Genomic DNA, 18,159 nt, shown 5'->3' on the forward strand with positions numbered 1-18,159 from the left:
CTTTCTCTTGGTTGCAATAAATGTAACTTAGTGTGAGTTATTTAGAAGAAAGCTTTAATGTCCTAATATGATACTATTGTTTGTGATGTAAATAAATGCCTAAGATGAAACTATACAGATGCAGAGATAGAAAAAGTTCAATCTCTTGAAGGAAAATGATAACAGTGACTTTAATAATTTCTTTTTGGTGGCAGATCAGATTGCTTTGATGCTGAAGGCCGTTAAATGGTGGGGAATGGAGATGGCAATTGTTTGATTTAATGAAAATATAGCTTATATGACCATAATACAAAAATACTAGCAGAAAGTGGAAAGGAAAACCAGTGGGCTAAGTGCTTTACATGAGTAAAATGACAGTATTTATATACTTTTTAGACAACAGCTTTGTTTTACTATCCAGGTCTCTTTCATTTTCATGGTTCTTGTTGCTTCCATTTGATATTTCATTGTTGTTCTGATATTTTCATATAAAAATGTTGAGAATAATGTGATTTTTTTTCAACCCTGAATTGTGGGAGTTCCTTTTTTATCAGAATAACAGAATAGAGCACTGTGTAACTTTAAAAATGCTACTCTTTTTTTATAAACTTTTGTTCACCTGATTGCCTTGTTCTATGGGTTGTGCTGCATTGGCAATGGACCTATCCCAGATGTTATTATTAGCCTGGGTGTGCTCAGTGGGTCTAAACTCTGTGGGACATCTCCCAGCCAACTCCAGCAGTTGGGCAGCAGCTTTAAGGACTGGCACATCTGTTTTATATAATCACTTTTCAGAAAAGCAGTGCACTTTTAATGGTGAAGCTGAAGGAAGGAGAATAACATATTTCTTTGCTTGATACCTTTGTTGGGTGAGAAACAAGATCCACTCCAATCTAGACTTAAACAGGTTTGGTTTTTGGGTTTTTTTTTTAGCTTTTGTTTTATACATTTTAAGACAGGGTTATTATTACATATGAATTACATATACATGTAAAAATAGATGTCAAGAAAAGTAAATGATCAAGTTACTTTCCTTGGGGACAGGGTGACTCTTTTCAAATCTCTGGTTTCTGCTATGTATCTGATGAAGTGAGCTGTAGCTCACAAAAGCTTATGCTCAAATAAATTGGTTAGTCTCTAAGGTGCCACAAGTACTCCTTTTCTTTTTGCTATGCTTGACTAGTCTTCCCCTATATTTTCTCCAGTCCCTTATTGTTAAATTTTTAATTTTCTTTTTGTAACTTTGTGCAGACTCAGTTTATAGAGCTACTTCATTTGTCTTTATTTATACACATTACATTCTAACCCCCTAATTAAAACATTCTCATGCATACATTACAATAATTAACCTCAATTAATACATTTTTGAATATTCTGCTGATACTGACTTCTATTTGTTTGTTTTCCAACACATCTGTTTTTTTTGGTCCCACTCCCACTGGCTTCATCCAGGTGGTTTTATTTTACAGTAGTTGTTGTTCATTTCACTGGTCGGTTTTTTGTGGTGTTAGGTTTTTACTTGTTAGCTTGTCTCGTTGAGGGGAGGAGGGGCGTACAACTGATTTTCTGAAAAGCTAATCGATTCCTCTTGACTTTTTGCTTTACCTTGTTGTTTGCTTAGGCCAAATATTTTACAAATAACACACAAACCAGTTTTCTGATCTGCAAACTCTTGCAGCAAAATCTAAAGTGCTATCTCAGCAAAAATGTACAGAAAGCAAACATTGTTATATTTTTATCATGATATATATATTAATTTCTCTAACATTTAATATGTGTTTGACTAACACAAAACATTACACAGTGCTCTAACACCGTGATTGATGTAGAAAGAGCAATAACATAAAACAAAACAAAACTGTCCTGTAATGGAGATTGGACATGCTTGCTGATAGATACAGATCATTTAGTAATATTGCTTAGGGACCCATACTAAAGGGATTAACCATGAAGTCATTATAACCTCTGTGCATTGACAGATGCATTTACCTTAACTGATTGATGAATATGTCAAATCTTTCTTTTTATTTCAGATCTGCCTTGAGTGAAGTTCAATAAAAAATGTTACAGCAGTTCTGTCTGTGGGAATGGATGGCTGTAGGAATTGCGATTGCTACTGTCTTCACCAATTGTTTGGCCCAGAATGATGATGGTAGTTTTTTTTTATTATTATTATTTTACATGTTCCATAAAGATACTATAGTATATGGAAAAAATGTTTACCCAGATGATTTGGTATTTAATGGAATGAGCTATTAACATATGCTGCTTTAAGACAAGAAGTTACAAATGAAAGGATAACTCTATATGGCCCTGTATGCTTAGCTGTCACAATTGCAACCACTCGGAATCCATTAAAGAGAATGTATTCAAGAGCCTGTGGATTATAACCAAAGTCAAGAAACACATAAGTAAAATTAAAAACATAATTTAAATATACACTTATTTCTAGCATTGAGATCTGAACACATTTTAATTATTCTATGCTTGCAAGTATGCTCCTCAGCACATTTTATTTGGAAATATACCATTTATAGCACCCAAATGGTAACTTTTAAAGAGAAGAAGAAATTTACTCAGCAGCTATATTTACATACACCTCAACCAGCCAAAACTTCAGTGCAGGGAAAAGATCCAAAATGAGGAACTCAAGAGAAAGAGTAGTGCAGGAATTGTAAAATGATGTGACAATAGACCATATTCATCCCTGGTGTAGCTTCATTTAATTTAATGGAGATATGCGAGGGATGCATTTGACTCAGTATTTGTAATCAAATTGCAAATGTATATACCATTTGTTTCTTAAACCAACATTTTAAACATAATAAATATAAAGAAGAGAGAAGGGTCTGTTTGTGTGGGATTGGTCAAGTGAAAGTAAAATGAAGAACTATTAAGAGGCACATATGAAGATGCAGTATGTTTTTCTTTAATGAAATTATTAGTTTTGGTATAGGATGCTTATGTAATATTCATGTTAGTTGTGATTTTTGTAGTTAGGTTTCCTTTTTTAAATTTAGAAAACTGTATGTTGGTAAAAAGTTGTACATCTTTATGAATTAGAGCACTATTTGTTTTATTATGGACATCTCTCCAGTGCATGTGTTTTGTTTGTCTTTCATTGTATGTTGAAATAGGATGCTTTCCAAAACGACTTTTTTTTATTTCAACATTTCCTATTCTAACAGTAATTTCCGCTCTGAATGTTTTCTTTTTAGTTTTGTATGTTATCCATGGTATGTAAGCAAATTATTTCCCCCCCCTCATTCCTTCCTTGTGTAACATCACTATGATTTTCACCATCAATACATGTTGTTATCTAGTTGCTCTCAGAGGCCGTGAAGAATATGAATTGCTCTTGTGCTTTTCTTGGCTTAGCTGACTTAGATACTTTTAATGTATTTTTGATGAGGATTATTTTATTATGGTAGCCTAAAGTCTTCAATCATGATTGAGGTATTGTACAAACACACAGTAAAAGACATTCCCTGCCTAAAAGATCTTGGAATATATTTAATATAAGATATAATCAGTGGGTTGTACAATCTGAAGAAACATGGGAGGGAGGATAATGGAAATAGCAATAAAAATATGCATTTGCATAGGCAGGTTTATACACAACTAGAGTTAAAAATACAATATTGGACACTCCTAAAGGCCCTCTGACGATCCATTATCAGTTGGCTTTTTCTGGTAGTCGTCATTGTAGAAGTGAATCTTAAAGAGAGGTTTGAAAGACAGGGTATTGTTTTTCCAGACTAGTTTAAGGAGAGTGGTCCATGCATATGGTCAGAAGGATTATTTTAGTAGTAGCTTTTGATTGGACCTGGGAATCCAATTGGATATCAGAAAGGCCAGAGAGGAAAAGGCTGCAATTGTTACGATGAGAAATAATAAGGGCCTAGACTAGGCCTTTAGTAGTGGAACAGAGAGGAAAGGCCAGATCTCTGAAGGAAGTGATGGAGGAAGGAAGAAGGGGGAACACATGGACACTGCCTAGACATGTAGATCTAGATAGATGATACTCAAAGATGTTATCCGGGTAGAGGCTCTGAAATTTGACCATAAAAGTGTCATTAAAGACCATGGAGACAAAAGTTTCAGTGGCATAGAGACCAAATTGGAGGGTACAAAGACAGAGTTGGAGGAGAGAACCTTAATAAAACAGTTGTGTGTGACACTTTCACTGAGTTTAGAGGTGAAGGGAGATGGGATAGCAGTTGGAGTAAGAATCAGGGTAAATGTTGGAGGGATATAAGGATAGAGAAATCATAGCATATTCATACTGTGAAGGAAAGGAACTACAAAGGGTGAGAAGCTAAGGGTTGAAGAAGGTGGTGAAAGTGTAAGGACAAGGTAGGTCATGAGGAAGAAGGAGAAGGCATTGCTTGGCCAGGTGGAAGAGTTAAGAGGAAAACAGATGAGGAACCTGGTTGTTTTTGAAAGTGAGGAAGGAGGCAAGAATGGGATGAGAGAAGATTGTGAAAGGAAGGAAGGATGCCATGCTGAATCTTCTCTTTGAAGAGATTACACCTTCCAAGAGTAGGTCTTCTCTTGGACAGGTTCCTAGTAATGATTCCTGTTTTAGTGTTTCAGAGATAACTGAAAAGGTTTATAGATAGACAAAATAATTTTGTGAAGGATAGGTGAGTCCTATTTGGTTTATCATGGATAACCTAAACAGTTTAAAAATGGGCAAATATGAGGTATATGGGGGCCCTGGAACATTCCAGAGTGAAGTCTGGAGGGATTTGGAGTAAGCTATCAGCATCCACCCGCATCTGCCACCAGGCACCCACTTTTCCACTCCACGAGCCAAAAGGCACACACCGGAAAAGCAAAGTAGGATAGCCAGAAGAAATTACATCACAACAACATGGGCCCCTTAAAATGTTATTGTGTGGCTTTGGGTTGGTGGGGATTTTTCTGGGAGAGGGGTGTTGTATTGGTTTGTTTGTTTGTTTTTAGAATGAAGCTAGCTCTCCTACCTCTGACATATGTTAAATGTACACAATCTGATTTGGCTGTTAACCTGATTCTCTCCTTTCGTGGAGGTAGTGGAATTTGGCTTTTCCTCAAGCCATTTCCCTTACCTATAATACTTAAAACCAAAACAATACCCTTTTTCAATACTTTTACTCACAAGCCCAATAACAATTATTTTTTTAAAAATAATACAGGAGGAAACTGAATCTCCAGTAAATTGTATTGAAGAAGGAACAGCACAGTGTACCACTGACATTTGAATTAGTAGTAGTACATGTAAGGCATATTTGTCACTGACAGATCTTTAATTCAAAATCATCAGTCATGTCTTTTCTCCTCCAAATTCAAAACCTGCTACAAATAGCAACAGTACCAGTACTTTTAGAGGGCAAAGATTTTACATTTTATAATTCTGGATGGTAAAGAGCATTAGCTTTTTTGTTACTATCTAATTTACCATGCAGATGAGGAAAATCTAACTTCAGTGGAAATGTGGTCTAATAGAAATGTAGTATAGAATATACCACATTTCATCCATAAGCTAATGAAGAACTCTAAAGAGCTTAACAGATTAATTTCATTTACAGAAATGCAGACTTGTCTGAGATGGAATATAGTAATTATTTAACAGTGCACAATAGTTTAGGACTGGAAGTGAAGAATGTGGTATCTAGTTGAAACTGTTGGAGAACATAGATTGTCATGTGTTGGAATTGCCTTTGTTGTCATTTGGTGACAACAGTGGTAACATCCCTACTTTTGTGTAAAGTGCCATGGGATCCTGACTCAGTACAGATGGTGGGAACATTGATTTTTATCTTCTCAACCAAAAGACAGTACCTTTAACAGCACAATGTCTGATAGCACTAAGCTCACACACTTTTCAATACAGACTCAAATGGAGGAGTCTACCTTCAGAATTGCCAAAACCACTGTCTAGTTAACTTGTGAAGTTTGAAAAGGTTATACCCTTTGTGTGTTGTCTAGAGAGAATTTTGTGCCATATGTAGGGGACTACATTGCTTTTAGTGGGACATCAGCATTTATGGTTGTTGCCACATTGCTGCATTGAATCTGCAGCAGAATCCTTCAGTGAAGGAGTTAGAAATAATCCCATATATACTATACTACTGTAATTAAGTCAATCCACATCCTCAAGCCAAAAGAGGGCAATGAACCACAGACAGTGGTGCTAAAATATGTGATTTAGTAGATAGTGGCTTTACAAGTATCCCATTCATTACATATAGTCAGGGCCCCTTGAAGTCGATGCAATAACTGACTGACAAATCACTTCCTTGCTCTTTGGATCAGACTCCTAGTATTGTCATGAATATAAGTAGAATAGCGGGGAGGAAATGTCCAAAGTTATGTACATGAAGAGAAATATGTTATATTTGGGGGAATATATTTTTAGATTTTACAATGGCCAATAAACAGCCCTAATTTATTCAAAATGCAGTTACTGGATGAACATGTTCTCTTGGCTGAACAAATGAAACAAGACATGACATTTGAACATATTAGAAGATCATTTTCATAGATGGACTTTATATGAGGAAGTTAAGTGACTTATTCAAGTAGTGAATTTCAATACACTCCCAAGAAACTGCAATGAATTGGATATCGTGATTGAGCCATATCTCATTATACAATTATTGCTACATATAATGGAAGAAAACCTTGCCATGAAAATCTCTATAGTGACCATTGCTAAATAATCCAGCAGGTCACGAGTCAAATGATTTATTATACTTGCAACCAGTGATCAAAGGACATGCAGGGTTTGGAGGAGAGGCAATGGCTTACTCCTTCCCTACTCTCTTCCTGAGAAGCTGCTGATCTGCTCACAAGCACTGCAGAGATGAAGGCTGAGCTTGTGAGGTGAAAATAAATGTCCCTTGCACAGTTGCCCACAAAAAATGTTAGTTGTCATGCAGATTTTTCCAGGATTGGTTTGAAACATGTTAAAACATTAGCGATAAAGTTCACTGGTGTTATGAATTTTATTTAAGTTTCTTTTAAAAAAATCTGTATTAAGAGCTCTTTAGCAAAAAATGAATCTGAAATAAATGAATGATCTGTGCTAGCCCATTTTTTTCAGGAGTTGTTTCTCAATAACTGTAACTCAGTCCTCTGTATCCTTATCCCAAGACAAGGAATATATGGATGCAGCTTATAAAGGAACAAAGTGGAATTTTTCTGAGGAAAAACATAACCATAAAAAACATTATTATAATCTGTCGATCAGTAGATTCTATCATAAATGTACACTGTTCCATAAAAAACACCCCAAGGCTCTCTCATTTACTGCCCAATGCATTGGATCCCCTTCCATTAGTTTGCTATTTTAAACAATACTCCGTTCAGCAGAAAATATAGGCTCACTCAGCAAAATGTAGATAAATATAGGCTCTAAAATCATTTTAAAAGGTCACTTCAAAAAGAATTAATTTTTCTGAAAGTTAATCTAAATTGCTCAATTAATGATAGCAAATTAATTCAAGAAAATTCAAAATTGAATACTCCGAGCAAGTTTATCGTCATTGCTGGTGGAATGATACACTGTACATACACAGTGGGAGAGGAAACACATAAACAGGTGCTTGCCTTCAGGCTGTTTAGAAAACATGTAGTGTTTGGATGAGAAATTTTGTTGTGTGTGTCGTCCCACCCCCGGGTTTCTTTGTGAGTTGAGCTAATCTGGAATCAGGAGGGATCCTTAAAATAAGCCACATTCATATGTGTTTTTTACTGTTAAGTTTGCTCTTTTACAGTGTGTTTTGTTTGTTGAGTTTAAATTGTAAGCACTGCTGCTGTTAGGGTGATATTCTGAGGTTCTTGTAAAATCTACTGGAGATGAGAGACCTCTAAAGCCAGCATGTGGGGTATCAAGGCTATTTACCTAGGTGGAGGCACCACATATTCTAAAATCTAGTGCTGGACCTCTCCACCCAAGGGGTCTATGTAAATCCATACCTCCTGCTGAAAGTCTGACAACTGCTGCTCAGAGGCAAGAGGGTGGCTCCCTATGAGGAGGGAATTAACATGAGCATGTAATCAAATGAACTTTTCCTATAGTGATATTGCAGTTTTGTTGAACAAATCACACCTGTTGTCTTTTGAATTTAATATCCAACAGAGTAGTTCATGTATGTACAATAGTATTCTCTCTGTGTATCCATACGGCAGTGTCACTAGCTTCAGTGTGGAAAATTTTAGTGTTGCTCTGTTGTATCTTTTTAAGTCTTATGGTTAGAAGTAACAGAGTCCTCTCTTCTAAGGCTGCATAGTAGTATCCCTGTTTAGGCTTGGCCTACACTAGGCATTTAGGTAGGTATAACTATGTCGCTCAGGAGTGTGAAAAATCCACACCTCTGAGAGATGCAGTTAAGCCAACCTAGGTTGATGGGAGAATTCTGCATTGACCTAGCTACTGCCTCTTGGGGAAATGGATTACCTATGCTTCCCATTACCATAGGTAGCATCTTCACTGAAGCGCTGCAGCAGTAGACAAGCCCTGAGTCATGGTTTCTAGGTCAACTAATATGTAAATGTTTTTTATGATAACTAGGAAAATAAAATAAAAATGGGCCAGATTTTGAAGCACACAGAAATGTGGAATAGAAGTTCAACAAGAATGCTATTCACCATGTGTAAAGGGGAAGAAATCTACCCTTAAAAAAAGTAATAAACAAAATAGCTGTTGGGAGGCTTTTGTTCATTTTGTTTCTAATAATCTGTTGTTCAGTTTACTTTTAGATTAGTCACTCTATAACACCTTTAGGAAGCAAAGACTAAAACCAATAACATTTCAGGGAAAAGAGAATTAAGGAAAATCATGAATATGCCTAAAAGCCAGTATCTATAGATCCAATTGCCAAAGTATGAGATTTTCCATTTATTGGAGTTTAAAATTTGATTTAGAAGTATTTATTCAAAGAAGTGGTCAGTTTTGTTCAATATTCCATTACAATGCAAATCTTTCTAGATTTAAAATAAGTAAATACATTGGTATTATCTCATCATGGAAACTAATGAGTCTCCAAAATGACACCAGAGTTCTTTGTGGATGAAACTAGTAGCTGAACGCCCGTGCTGCTGCACAGGTGTAATTGATAAGGTTATGTGTTTAAAAAAAAAAAAAAAAAGCCAAAAATGCCTCAGAACTTAAAAAAAAAAAAAAAAAAAAGTAACAGACCACAAATCACAGTGATGATTGAACATAATGATATTCTAAACAAAAAAAGCTCTCAACGATATTTGTAGCCATTCCTCTCACTTTCCACTGACTCAACAGACATTCTAGGCTTCTGATTGATGTTTGGGGTTATTGTATATACTGGTTGGTTGTTGTGTGGGTGGTTGTGAAGAAACTGTTGGAGGTTGTGATATCATTAAAGCAGATGAAGCCTCTGGGTTTTTTGGGTCAAGGTGAAAATTGAAGAGTGGATGTCGAGAGAGAGAAATCTGAAAACTATGACAGGGCAGTCACAAGGAAAAGGGAGTCTGAAGGTCAGACAGAAGGTCTGGCCAGGCTTGCTTGGAGAGGAGGACTAACTTAAGAAGGGTTAGTAGAGCTCTGAGAGGGGGAAAAAGAGCTCAACTTGGTGTCCCTAGTCACGGAAGATCCCCACATAGGTAGTTCATGTTGGGTTCTGGAGGGGAGACAGTCCTCAGAAAAAGTGAGAGCCTCCCAAGGCCATCCCAGTAACCCAGCAGCAAGAGCTGGTGTTGAGAGGTGACATCAGACACAGACAGGTCACAACACAATATAAATGTATATTTGTAAATAATTAAGATGCTCAAGAAAGATTTACATAGACAGGGTTAGATGAGCAGTTTCTATGTATAAAACTATTTTAATGCTTCCAGTTCCACATTAGGTGTTATTTATTCTTAGCATAATAAATAAGATTGGTTATTTTCACTAACTGTAATACTAAGCTTGCTACGGGCTACTAATTTATTTAGACATGTGACTATAACTTTTTGGAGTAATGCGACATAATATTTACCACATGCACATCTGTATTTTGTGGGTTCCTTAATGGTAAAAGACTTGTATGAATTTGTGTGGTGATAAGTGGGGGTGTGTTTGGGGTAATTGTGTATGCTGGCTGTGTTGATTTATCTGTATGAGAGGTTGTGCTGGGAGATTTGTGTTAAATTGTGTGGGTGGCAAATGCGGGATGTGTGCTGCGATGAGAAGCTATGTGTGTTTGGAGTTATTAGATGTGCTGGGAGTGGTATCGTGCATGGTTTATGTTGTTCAGGGGGAGTTGTGTGGGTGGCAAATGGGGGTGGGAGTTGTGGTGAGGAGTTGTGTGTTTGCATTTATGTAGGTGTGTGTTGATTTGTGTCTAGGGGGGTTGTGCTGGGAAATTTTGTGTTGATTTGTGCAGGTGGCAGTTGGGCATATGTGTGGCAGTGGGGCCAAGTAATCTACCATCTGTGCAGTCTCCCTCATACAACTGCTAAAGAGTTGCATGCAAATTAGCTGTAGTGCAAAGGTAGTGATTGGTTGTTACCTCTGATATCAAAATATTTTAGGGTTCTTGGCATCGCAAAGATACATGTGTTACTGTGTAGCTTGCACTTTTGTGTAGCTGTACACCTTACAGGCATAATTCATAAAATCAAAATGACTGAGAACTTAGAAACTGGATCGTAAACAGACTGCAAATCCTATAGATGATTCAACCTGGTGATATTGTGAACAAAAAAAGCTCTTAACTATACTGGTAGCTGTTCCATCACTTCCTGATGACTCTAGAGACATTTTTAGGCTTCAGAATGAGACTGTATGACATTCCTAGAATTGTATATTGATGATAGTGTTTGGGATTTGTTTGTGGTATTTTTAGTACAGTTTTAATAATCATGAATAATACTACAGGATATTTTGGTTTCTCACTGCAAGCCAATCTAAAGTTGAGAATTTAGTGAAAGCACATTATCCACACTTGTTTCAGTGCTAAAAATAACATTAAATAGTAAATGGTACCAGTTCTCTTTGTCAGTCATTCTCACTTCTATTGTTGCATCTGAAAAAGTGGGGTTTTTACCCATGAAAACCTATGCTCAAATAAATCGATTAGTCTTTAAGGTGCCACCGGACTCGTTGCTGTTTTTGTGGGTACAGACTAACATGGCTACCCCCTGATACTTGGTATTACTTCTGCTGACTCTTTCAGTGTAGGATTTACAAGTGCACTGGGGACTTCAATAACTACAAGTGGTCAGAACCTTACTTTACACCTCATCTGAAAAAATATGTCCCAGGACCAGAGTTCCCCTAACAGTACTTTAGAACACTGGTTCAATGCTGACTTGGAAAGAAAACTGCCACTAACTGAATTAACACCATCACTTCTTGCTGTACTTGGATTTTCAAACTCACAATTGTGAGTTTTAATGAGAGTGCTTGAGGGGTTGTGGCTATTGAATAGGCTGTTGTTTTTTATAGTTCCAATGGGAAGAATAAAGAGGCACCTTTATTAGGTACCTTGTCAAAATGCCCTACTTTCTAAATTCCTAAAATAGCTAACATTTTTTACTTTTACCTGAAAAGAAAATTTCATTTTTACAAAAAAGCTTATGTATTATCACAATAAAATGTTAATCTGCTGTATATGTTAACATATATCTCCTTTCTTTAATTGATGTAGTTAGATTGTACTTAACAGCTTTTTACATTTCAGAAACATACATTGAACTCTTTTTATGACTAAATACTGTATTTCCATTCTGTATATGCTATATTATGATACCAAAGCAATTAAAAAGTAAACATTTTAATTTATATTTATATTTATATATGATAGGAGCTCTGTGCCTACATTTTTCCCTTCCCCGCTTTTCTCATCGTAGGATCGTCCTGTTAACCCTATCAGGGGTTCTGTATGTCCCCCTTCCTCTGATGCAAATTCCAGGGTTACCCAGTCTTCCCTCTATACCAGGGGCTCTATGTGTGGCTCCATTCCCCTCTCCCTCCCCATAGGAGGATTCCCCCAGTCTCCTCCCATTAGAGGTTCTCTGTGCCCCTTCCTTCCCCCCTCTCTTATTCTCCTTGGAGCAGTGGATCTGTGTTCATTCTCATTCTCCCTTCCCCATTTAAGGGAGTCCTCCATCTTTGCCCCATGCCAGGGTCTTTGTGTGTACTCCCATCTTCCTCTTCCCCCATGCTCCCATTCCGTCCTTTCCCCCCCGTACCAGGGTTCTCCATTCACCCCATCATGTAGCAGGGACTTTGTACAGACTCCTATTTTCTTCTTCCCCTCCCCACCATTCTTATTTCTCTGGGGGATAAGTCTGTCAGTGTATCATCATACATTAAACTCTGTTGAGAGGATGTGCTGTGATGATGTGCTTCAGAGGTGCTTCAAGCTGTGACTGTGCTAAACTTCTGGCAGGGGCTCTGTGTAACCCCCTACCCCATTTTTCCTGTTTCAGTTTTCCAATTTTCCCCAAAATCAGTAGAGTTCTGGCAATTGATGCGGACAACATTGCCTGAAATTTTGAAATTGATCCGATGTAGTGTTCAAAAGTTCTCATGTTAAAGATAGACAAACATAGTGAAATGCCATCCAGTTGACGGTAAGGCCTTCATAAGCATAGTGGGAGATTGAGTAGGGGCTGGGAGTCCAGTGTGATGGCATCATCATCACAGCTGGTTGTGTCTGGCTTCTTCCTCCGCAGCCCATTCCCCCTCTCTTCTCTCGGTCTCGCTCCTTCCCTCCCTCCTTCCCGGGCATCATCCCTAGCTCTGCTTGCAGGCACTAGGGAGAGACTGACTTGTCGTTGCTGTTCCAGGGATGCGGCTGGCTCACTGGGCACTAGCCACACTTGGAATGGACTCTGCCTGCAGCACCAAGCCATGGATTCTTGGACTCCCCACTCTGCTTGTTGGTGGGCTCTAGGGACTCTTCCTGCTCATCTGCTGCTTGGCAGCCAGGTGGCTCAGTGCCAATCTGGCCCTGGTACGACCAGCAGCAGAGCTGGGCAGTACACACAGGTGGCTGGTCCTATTGCAGTGGAATTTATAATTAATTGATCACAGTCAGTTACAGATTTCTTTGTTCTTTCTCCACTCCCACTGCCTCACTTGACTAGTCTTTTACGGGGGAGGGATAGGTCAGTGGTTTGAGCATTGGCCTGCTAAACCCAGGCTTGTGAGTTCAATCCTTGAGGGGGCTATTTAGGGATCTGGGGCAAAAATTGGGGAATGGTCCTGCTTTGAGCAGGAGGTTGGACTAGATGACCTCCTGAGGTCCCTTCCAACCCTGATATTCTATGATTCTGTGGTGGCTCAGATTTGTGGGGCTAGTACTAGCCACCCAGCTCCCTATGCTGCCCCCAAGCTCCCAGTCAGTTAAAGGGGAAGACCACCCTGTTACACCAGTATTTCCAAAATCCCTATTAATGATTATCTAAATGAAATAATTAACTGAAAAAGATAGTTTTGGTGTTTGGTACAAAAAAACGTTCAAATATTGTTTACTTCAGACATGTGAACTCTGCCATTTAAAATGCCATCAACCGATTTGTTCTGTTTTGCTTGTTAAAAGTGCACTGAGTGTTGGGGAATGTCCAAAGAAATTTGGTTCTATTCTTATTTAATTTAGGCCATTTTAGATATTTAATCATCATTATCATGAAAGTATGAGCATGACCTTTTTTCTTGCTGTTCTAGTGCAAGAGGTGATATTTTCCACTGCGGGCCTAATCAGTTAGTCTCTGTTCTCTTTTAGAGTAACAACCGTGTTAGTCTGTATTCGCAAAAAGAAAAGGAGTATTTGTGGCACCTTAGAGACTAACCAATTTATTTGAGCATAAGCTTTCGTGAGCTACAGCTCACTTCATCGGATGCATACCGTGGAAACTGCAGCAGACATTATATACACACAGAGACCATGAAACAATACCTCCTCCCACCCCACTGTCCTGCTGGTAATAGCTTGGTCACTTTGGATAAGCTATTACCAGCAGGAGAGTGAGTTTTTGTGTGTGGTTTTTGGAGGGGGGTGAGGGAGTGAGAGAACCTGGATTTGTGCAGGAAATGGCACACCTTGGTTATCATACACATTGTGAAGAGAGTGGTCATTTTGGATGGGCTATTACCGGCAGGAGAGTGAGTTTGTGTGTTGGGGGGCGGAGGGTGAGAAAACCTGGATTTGTGCTGGAAATGGCCCAACTTGATGATCACTTTAGATAAGCTATTACCAGCAGGACAGTGGGGTGGGAGGAGATATTGTTTCATGGTCTCTGTGTGTATATAATGTCTTCTGCAGTTTCCACGGTATGCATCCGATGAAGTGAGCTGTAGCTCACGAAAGCTAATGCTCAAATAAATTGGTTAGTCTCTAAGGTGCCACAAGTCCTCCTTTTCTTTCTTTGTTCTCTGATAATGAGTAAAACGTGGACACAGACTCTAGGGATGAAATCTTGGCCCTATCGAAATCAGTAGTAGAACTCTCTTTGACAATGAGGTCAAGATTTCACTCAGACAGTAGTTCACCAAGAAATATAGTTTGTTTTCTTAATAATAAGGTAGGCTTCTTTTTTGGGAGATGGCTACTTAGAGTTTCTCACTCACATCTTGTATTAAATATTATATATAATTATAATATTTTACAAACTGTGTGGTTTTACATGAGTCTAATGACAAGTGAAACATTCCTTTCTTGGGGCAAAATTCAGTCTTTATTTCAGTGAAAGTGATTCTTAATGAGAGTTATGTGGAATTTGCCCTTATTGATTTTTTCAGTTACTAATTTTCAAACATCATAACTCAAATTATATGACAAATTTTGCAAAACTTGTGATATAAACATGAACTTTTTTTGTAAAATCACTTTTTTCCCTTGTCAAATAATATCATATCCCCGAGCATCAGTGACTCATCAGTCAGTACCAGAGTTGGAATATTTTACTGCATCATATTTATTTGCATTTCTTTGCAAAGTCTATGTGCATGACTAGCTTGTCCACAGATGATACAGATTTCACAGTATGTAAAACCTAGATTTTTAATCTTTTATATAATCTCTGTTTTACTCCATCAGTTGAGGTTTGGAAAGGTATCTTAGAAATTTCTGATATACCAGGGATGAAAGATGAAGTGTATCCAAAATAAACCCCGCATTGTGCTCGGTAATGGGTAGGTATTTTATCTTAACCACGGATGAAAAGTTCGACTCTCTTATTTCAATATTTCTGCCTTTGTGCTGTCAGGTGGGATGGTAGACAACAGAACTCACCACTTGTTGCATCTGGCTCCCCCATGATTAAGGATCTTCTAAATGCAATAGAATCACTATAGCTATGGGCACTGGTGAGTCAGCCTTATAAGAACAGGCCATGGGTGGGATGCAGAGGAGTAGCTCTTTTTGGCAGTGTTCATCTCAACAGCAGCATGGAACCACTATGGAAAAATGCAAATTTCATTCCTATTACATTCTCTAGGTTTTCTCCCTTTAGATGTCGTGACAAGCTGGGCAGGAAAATGGGATCAGCCACTATGCAGATCCACAAACCTATGTCTCAAGTACAGGTTTTTTGTAGGACTCTTAAATGCCACTGTGACTGCTGGCTGGACTGATACCTACAGAGAAGCTGCTTTCCCACTCTGTTCCAAGTCACTATGTTTCAGATCCTCCCTGTACAGTGCCCGAGTAAATGTGATTTGTGGGGGAAGAGAGAGTCTTAAGTCCACTTGTCAGTACACTATAAAGTGGAGGTTCACAAACTCTTCTTGTTGCATACCCCTTTCCAGATCAACTAGTTGCCCATGTACCCCTAGCCTTCTCATCACGGACACATTTTTTGTTCTTTTAATGCTACCTGTTTTAGCCATCTGGCCATACTTCACTGTTACATACAGATAGTTATAGTGTGACATATACAACCAAAAAAAAAAAAAAGTTCTGAGCTCAGTTAGTCTGGACAGTAACTGAACCCCTGCTATACAGTGATTGGAGGTGAGGGCTCTGTACGTCCGCATCTGTTTATCTGTTCTCATTGGTACATCCTGAAATATATAAAATGCAGTAAATTAATTTAACAAATGCCCACAGTTTTAAAGCTTTGTCTGAATAGCCTATTATGAAAATACAATACATAAAATAATTAATACATCCACCATTACACAATTTCTTCCATGTATCCCCTCACAGATGTTTTGCATACCCGAAGGTACAGTTTGAGAACCCCTGCTATAGATATTATAGATTCATAGATATTAAGGCCAGAAGAGACCATTATGATCATCTAGTCTGACCTCCTGCACAATGCAGGCCACAGAATTTCACCCACCACTCCTAAAAAAGACCTCACACCTATATCTGTGCTATTGAAGTCCTCAAATTGTAGTTTGAAGACCTCAAGGAGCAGAGAATCCTCCAGCAAGTGACCCGTGCCCCATGCTACAGAGGAAGGCGAAAAACCTCCAGGGCCTTCCAATCTGCCCTGGAGGAAAATTCCTTCCCGACCCCAAATATGGCGATCAGCTAAACCCTGAGCATATGGGCAAGATTCATCAGCCAGATACTACAGAAAATTCTTTCCCGGGTAACTTGGATCTTACCCCATCTAAAAACCCATCACAGGCCATTGGGCCTATTTACCATGAATATTTAATTACCAAAACCATGTTATCCCATCATACCATCTCCTCCATAAACTTATCGAGTTTAATCTTAAAGCAAGATAGATCTTTTGCCCCCACTACTTCCCTCGGAAGGCTATTCCAAAACTTCACTCCTCTGATGGTTAGAAACCTGCTATAAAGGATATCAGTGAGCTTGACCATGGCTAAGAATCCAAAAACCTGTTGTCTTTCAAACTCTGCAACAGTCTCTCTGTGGTATCATTTAGTCCATCTGTAAAACTGGGATAGTAAACAAAATTACATTTTATTTGTATTGTGGTACTGCCTAAAATGTGCTAATCCTTGTGTAGATATACAATGGAGTTCCTGCCCCAAAGAATTTGAAAGAAGGCCCACAACTGTCAGGATTGTTATAAACCCATTGGATTCTGGCAGTTCTACAACAAAATCTGTGATAACCCCATCTAGGCCATGGGAAGCTTTCAGGGGTTGAGGGAGGCCAAAGGGTTTACTGTGTGATGTCTTGGCACAAGTGCACATTTTATGGGAAGCAACAAATGACTGTGTTGTAGAAGACATTTGGGGACCTTAGAAGAAACAGGATACCAAACATTGGGTTTTGAAGTGCCCCAGATATTCTGCTAACAGGAAGCCATAGCATTCTTGTTGTGTCCCCATGCTTTGGGGACAGGGTAACATAGATGCTTCCCTTCACGAACATACCTCTCTACTGAGTGTTGTTGCTCTTTGTTTAGTGGGGCTAACTCATCGGAAGGTATTCTGAAGCAGAGACAGAACAGATTAAAGAAAATAAATTCTATTACATGGCAGCTTTCAGGAAATTATGGGGTTTAAGTATATGAGATGGTTCTTGGCTTGGCTCTTTTGATCAGTGTAATATTCTCCTTTCCAGAGAATATTAAATGGCATCTTTGCCATTTCTAATTCTGGGATTGTAGGAGATAATGAAGTTGAACTGTGAAAAGAACAAGGCCCTGTGATAGGGTGGACTAGACCTGGAAGCCCCTGTTGGAGGCCTTAGGACACTGCTATACCCATCCCAGAAAAGGAGAATTTGGAGCTAAGTCCTCCGAGCAGCCCAGAGAGACTGATGAGGAAGCATCCAATCAGGGGGAGACTGCAAAGGGCTAACCAATCAGAGAGACTGCAGTGAGCAGCCAACCAGGGCCCAGGAAGGACACATAAAGGGACTGCAGAGCCAGAGACAATTCCTTGCTGGAGCCAGAGGAGTGCAAGTGGTGCTCCTGGCTGGGTAAAGAGAACTGTAGCACCATGAACAGTTCAGTGCTGGCCAGGACTGGAGGAGCAAGAAAGAGCACCTAGCTGGCTGCGGGGACTGAACTCAGAAGAGCCTTGAGGTAAAGGTGAAGCATTTGGTGAAGGCTGGGTCTACAGGTATGTGGTCCAGGGAACTTAAAACATTTTAGTTAAAGGGACATAGCGTTGCATGGCTGCTATTCTTAGGGTCCCTGGGCTGGGACTAGTAGTAGTGGGTGGGCCTGGGTTACCACCATAGGCCACGGGGGGAGTGGCTTGCAACTGGATGGCAATAAACCCCCAGA

At 38.9% G+C, this 18,159-nt stretch overlaps 1 protein-coding gene across 7 annotated transcripts in view; it reads left to right on the forward strand.

The window, feature by feature from the left end:
- PCDH15 (protocadherin related 15) overlaps positions 1 to 18,159 on the forward strand; it is a 1,356,473-nt gene that overhangs the window by 644,533 nt on the left and 693,781 nt on the right. For all 7 annotated transcript variants that reach the window (XM_048859211.2, XM_075130916.1, XM_048859220.2 and 4 more), the window contains one exon: positions 2,013 to 2,131. In XM_048859211.2, coding sequence (XP_048715168.2) covers positions 2,041 to 2,131 — 91 coding nt within the window. In that variant the 5' untranslated portion in view covers positions 2,013 to 2,040. The remainder of the gene's footprint in view (positions 1 to 2,012; positions 2,132 to 18,159) is intronic.

The sequence above is a fragment of the Caretta caretta genome, chromosome 7, assembly GCF_965140235.1.
Source record: "Caretta caretta isolate rCarCar2 chromosome 7, rCarCar1.hap1, whole genome shotgun sequence".
Lineage (NCBI taxonomy): Eukaryota > Metazoa > Chordata > Testudines > Cheloniidae > Caretta > Caretta caretta.